This window comes from Berghia stephanieae, chromosome 15, assembly GCF_034508935.2.
Source record: "Berghia stephanieae isolate SIO BIC M18660-M18661 chromosome 15, UCSD_Bste_1.3, whole genome shotgun sequence".
Taxonomy (NCBI): Eukaryota; Metazoa; Mollusca; class Gastropoda; order Nudibranchia; family Aeolidiidae; genus Berghia; species Berghia stephanieae.
Genome location: NC_088374.1, coordinates 4,032,184 through 4,038,431, shown reverse-complemented (window position 1 = coordinate 4,038,431; position 6,248 = coordinate 4,032,184). Strand labels below are relative to the sequence as shown.

At 38.9% G+C, this 6,248-nt stretch overlaps 1 protein-coding gene across 1 annotated transcript; it reads left to right on the top strand.

The window, feature by feature from the left end:
* Positions 1-3,354: 3,354 nt before the first annotated feature.
* Positions 3,355-5,364, top strand: LOC144960742 (uncharacterized). The gene has a single exon (XM_078894035.1). The coding sequence runs from the start codon at positions 3,355-3,357 to the stop codon at positions 5,362-5,364; it is 2,010 nt and encodes a 669-aa protein (XP_078750161.1).
* The last annotated feature ends 884 nt before the right edge of the window (positions 5,365-6,248 follow it).

The window sequence follows — 6,248 nt, the reverse complement described above, 5'->3', positions numbered from 1 at the left end:
GATTCTAGCAGTATTTGGAATCACTATAATATGTCAGTGTTGTATGGGATTCTATCAGTATTTGGTATCACTATAACATGTCAGTGTTGTATGGGATTCTATCAGTATTTGGAATCACTATCTGTCAATGTTGTATGGGATTCTAGCAGTATTTGGAATCACTATAATATGTCAGTGTTGTATGGGATTCTATCAGTATTTGGAATCACTATAACATGTCAATGTTGTATGGGATTCTAGCAGTATTTGGAATAATCAGAGCTACTTTGATCACATAATGTCAAGTTGTGTATGGGATTCTATCAGTATTTGGAATCACTATAACATGTCAATGGATTTAGGTATTGGGATTCTAAGCAGTAGTTTATGGATTCACATAATACATATGTCAGTGTTGTATGGGATTCTAGCAGTATTTGGAATCACTATAACATGTCAGTGTTGTATGGGATTCTATCAGTATTTGGAATCACTATAATATGTCAGTGTTGTATGGGATTCTACAGTATTTGGAATCACTATAACATGTCAGTGTTGTATGGGATTCTACAGTATTTGGAATCACTATAATATGTCAGTGTTGTATGGGATTCTATCAGTATTTGGAATCACTATACATGTCAGTGTTGTATGGGATTCTAGCAGTATTTGGAATCACTATAATATGTCAGTGTTGTATGGGATTCTAGCAGTATTTGGAATCACTATTATGTCAGTGTTGTATGGGATTCTATCAGTATTTGGAATCACTATAATGTCAGTGTTGTATGGGATTCTACAGTATTTGGAATCACTATAATATGTCAGTGTTGTATGGGATTCTAGCAGTATTTGGAATCACTATAACATGTCAGTGTTGTATGGGATTCTATCAGTATTTGGAATCACTATCTGTCAATGTTGTATGGGATTCTATCAGTATTTGGAATCACTATAATATGTCAGTGTTGTATGGGATTCTAGCAGTATTTGGAATCACTATAATATGTCAATGTTGTATGGGATTCTAGCATTATTTGGTATCACTATAACATGTCAGTGTTGTATGGGATTCTAGCAGTATTTGGAATCACTATAATATGTCAGTGTTGTATGGGATTCTAGCAGTATTTGGAATCACTATAATATGCCAGTGTTGTATGGGATTCTAGCAGTATTTGGAATCACTATAATATGTCAGTGTTGTATGGGATTCTAGCAGTATTTGGAATCACTATAATATGTCAGTGTTGTATGGGATTCTATCAGTATTTGGAATCACTATAATATGTCAGTGTTGTATGGGATTCTAGCAGTATTTGGAATCACTATAATATGCCAGTGTTGTATGGGATTCTATCAGTATTTGGAATCACTATAATATGTCAGTGTTGTATGGGATTCTAGCAGTATTTGGAATCACTATAATATGTCAGTGTTGTATGGGATTCTATCAGTATTTGGAATCACTATAACATGTCAGTGTTGTATGGGATTCTAGCAGTATTTGGAATCACTACATATCAATATTGTATGGGATTCTATCAGTATTTGGAATCACTATAATATGTCAGTGTTGTATGGGATTCTAGCAGTATTTGGAATCACTATAATATGTCAATGTTGTATGGGATTCTATCAGTATTTGGAATCACTATAATATGTCAGTGTTGTATGGGATTCTATCAGTATTTGGAATCACTATAATATGTCAGTGTTGTATGGGATTCTATCAGTATTTGGAATCACTATAATATGTCAATGTTGTATGGGATTCTAGCAGTATTTGGAATCACTGTCTGTCAATGTTGTATGGGATTCTAGCAGTATTTGGAATCACTATAATATGTCAATGTTGTATGGGATTCTATCAGTATTTGGAATCACTATAATATGTCAGTGTTGTATGGGATTCTAGCAGTATTTGGAATCACTATAATATGTCAATGTTGTATGGGATTCTAGCAGTATTTGGTATCACTATAACATGTCAGTGTTGTATGGGATTCTAGCAGTATTTGGAATCACTATAATATGTCAGTGTTGTATGGGATTCTAGCAGTATTTGGAATCACTATAATATGTCAGTGTTGTATGGGATTCTAGCAGTATTTGGAATCACTATAATATGTCAGTGTTGTATGGGATTCTAGCAGTATTTGGAATCACTATAATATGTCAGTGTTGTATGGGATTCTAGCAGTATTTGGAATCACTATAATATGTCAGTGTTGTATGGGATTCTAGCAGTATTTGGAATCACTATAATATGTCAGTGTTGTATGGGATTCTAGCAGTATTTGGAATCACTATAATATGCCAGTAATGTATGGGATTCTAGCAGTATTTGGAATCACTATAATATGTCAGTGTTGTATGGGATTCTAGCAGTATTTGGAATCACTATAATATGTCAGTGTTGTATGGGATTCTATCAGTATTTGGAATCACTATAATATGTCAGTGTTGTATGGGATTCTAGCAGTATTTGGAATCACTATAATATGCCAGTGTTGTATGGGATTCTAGCAGTATTTGGAATCACTATAATATGTCAGTGTTGTATGGGATTCTAGCAGTATTTGGAATCACTATAATTGTTATGGACTTATACATAGAGTTACTCTAGGAAAGAGTTGCTCCCCTTAGTTATTAGCTAATTGATTTTAGTTACAGCTTAATTAGTTATTATTCATTAAGTCCATTGTTAAAATATTATTTGTGCTTAACAAATATCAGAGTGGCATGCCCTAGAGAAGGATGCACTCTTTGTTCCTTACTTTTCATAGTTGAGTTACTTATACTATTTTTCCTTCTTAAAATGTTGTTGCGATATATTTGTATATACTGTAACTTATACACAGTAATAAACTGTTCTCTCACATATCACTTAACGCTTCTGAGTTGAGTGATTCCACAATATTAATCTGGAGGCCCGTCAAAAACGCAACATTGGCGACGAGGATTTTTCATCTTTATCCTGCGCATCAGCCTATTGGAGCGTTTTGTGACGTCAGTCGAAAAGCCAACACACCACGGACGGAAACCTGCCAGCCGAGAAAACCGGAGCAAGTGCCTTTTCTGCCTGCAGTGTCGTCAGCACGTGGTAAGACGCCTTCTTCGTGGACAGCCGCCCATCACGTGGTAAGAAGCCTTCCCGCCTTTTTTTTCCCGCCACAGCTCGTGGGCGCTGAGGTCAACTGCCTACGTCACGAAAGAAAACAAAACGGTACGTCGTCTTCATACAACCAAGCAGTCGGACGCTTGGGGGAGTAATTATAGTTATATTTCGTCAATAATTTACTACCCTTCGCTCGCGTCCTATCTTCGTACCTTTATTGTACATAATATAGTCGTGTCAGCAGTACTGTCATCATGTCAAATAAAGAGCTCATAACCATATTACAACAACAGATTGAACAGCAAAATGAGCAAATGAAGCAAGTCGTTGAACGACAAGAAAAGCAGATGGAAATGTTCATGAAACTAATGACCGGTAGCAATACATGTTTACCAAAACCTCCAGCTATTCCGAGCTTTGTCGCATTCGACCCTGCCTTAGAGATATGGAGCGACTACTGGCATCGTTTTAATACGTTTTTAACTGCTCACTCCGTACCTGATGAGAAGAAAGCAGACGTTTTCCTTGTCAACCAATCGCCGGTTGTTTACAAAATACTGACTAACATGGCGAGTCAAGAAACACCAGCTAAGGCGATAACTGCCCTCAGTCTTCCAGATATCGAAAAATATATGATGGAGCAGTATCACCCTCGACTATTTGTTGTCAGAGAACGTTATAAATTTTGGACGAGCCTCCAGAGGAAACCAGGCGAAACTATTCAGGAATTGGCAGCTAGAATTCGCCAGAGCGCTGTCACATGCGATTTCCCATCCATTGAAAACCCCTTGGATGAAGCTATGCGTACCTGTTTCATGTGTGCAGTTAACAACACAGCTGTTCTTGAAGCGCTATTCAAGCACAAGGAGGACGAGCTTTCGTTTAACAAAGCCATCGAGGTCGCCACGGAGATAGAAGATGCCTCAAAAGTGGCTAACGAGACTGCATTATCTGTTCAACCCGAGGTCCATAAAATTAAGCCTCAAAGAAAACAGATTCCGATAATTCAGCAAGGCAGTCAAAACAAACAGCACATCAAACGTTCGAATGAAAGACAGACAGAGCCGACAAAGGATTTTGATAATAAAAATCAAACCTGCTCGAGATGCGATGGGCGCCACAACAGACAAAACTGCAAATTCAAAACAGCCGTGTGTCGCTTCTGCCAGAACACTGGACACATCGAAAGAGCCTGTAGACGTAAAAAGAGAATGTCGAGTTCGCCTAACATCAACACGATTCGTCGCATGTCACGGGTCAATTTCGTTTCAGTGACACCGCTTAAGTTAGCTACGACTGTATTCAACCATGAAATTGTTTTCGAAATAGATACAGGGACTGGTGACAATTTCATTTCTACTAGAACATGGGAGAGGATTGGCAAACCACAACTCTGTAATGCCAACATTAAGTATCAATGTGCATCCAACCAGGAACTCCCCGTCATTGGAACTGTTTTCTTGCCGGTGTCTGTGAACGATACGTGCCGCGAGATAAATTTTGTTGTCACCACTATGCCGTTACACTTATTAGGACGTTCTGCCATACAAATGCTCAATGTTTCAGTAGATGAACTGTTTCAAACGAAAAAAGTAAAATCTGTTCGTAGTAAGCCCGCAACAAACATGTCACATCTTCAAAAGGCATGTAAACAAGTGTGTGCAGAATTTCCTGATGTTTTCAAACCAGAACTCGGTAAATTGAAAGATTTTGAACTTGACATTAAATTTAAAGCCGATGTGACGCCTGTGTTTCACAAGCCTCGTTCCGTCCCCTATGCGATCCAAGACGACCTCAACAAGAGCTTGGATGCCGGTATTGCAAAGGGTATTTGGAAACCTACATCCTTCAACGAATTTGGAACACCGATTGTGCCAATAAAAAAGATGACAATCAGTGGTGAGAGACCGAAAATTCGAGTATGCGGAGACTACTCTGTTACAGTTAATCCGCAATTGGAAACTCACAGATATCCGATACCGTTACCTGAGGACCTCATGCGCAAATTAGGAGGAGGCTACGGATTTTCCAAAATCGACCTAGCCGAGGCTTACACACAAATCCCGTTGTCACCAAAATCACAAGAACGCCTCGCACTCAGCACGCATAAAGGTGTTCTCCTTCAAACGAGACTACCTTTTGGCATCAGTTCAGCTCCCGGATATTTTCAACAAATAATGGATCAACTGACTCAGGATCTTCCAGGTGTCGCAGTCTATATCGACGATATCCTTGTGAGTGGCAAGGATTCCACCGATCATTGACACAATCTGCGAAGATTATTACAGCGACTTCATGATAAGGGACTTCGCTGTAATCTCCAAAAATGTTCTTTCGCAGAATCACAATGTGAGTACTTGGGTCATCTACTATCAAAAGACGGAATTGAAAAAGGTACAAAGGTTGATGCAATCACTAAAATGCCACCACCCACTAATGTATCGAGCCTAAAATCGTTCTTAAGACAAGTACAATTGTATTCGAAATGTTTACCAAATCTTTCAACTGTCTTAGAGCCCCTCTATCAGTTAACCAAGAAAGAAGTTAAATGGAAATGGACAGCTAAAGAACAAACAGCTTTTCAACATGCGAAGAGACTTCTTTGTGACGAGACAATTCTTGTGCATTTTGATCCATCTCTCGACGTGGGTATGTCTTGTGACGCATCAAATGATAGAATCGGAGTCGTGTTATTCCATCGTTTCCCAGACGGTAGTGAAAGACCGATTGCCAATGCTTCTAACATTTTGAACAATACTCAGCGAAGATACAGTCAGATTCAGAAGGAAGCGTTATCAATCATTTTTGCGCTGAGTAAATTTCATCAATTTCTTTACGGTCGCAATTTCATACTCGTCACCGATCACAAACCTTTATTGTCGCTCTTTGGTCCAAGAAAACCAGTACCTGCTTTAGCTGCCAACCGCCTGGCCAGATGGGCTTTGACACTAAGTCAGTACGACTATAGAATTGAATATCGTAAGACAGCTCACCATGGCAACGCTGATGCACTGAGCAGACTTCCTGCAAGTGCCGACCCAGTCTTCGACAGAGAGGAAGATGGAGAAGATGTCAACACTGTGTTTACAATCTCTACAGTTGGAAAACAGCTAAGAGCTACTGACCCCGGAGTCATCGCTAGAGAATC

Coding starts and splice junctions, on each gene's coding strand:
- LOC144960742 (XM_078894035.1), top strand. CDS start 3,355: ATGTCAAATAAAGAGCTCATAACCATATTACAACAACAGATTGAACAG.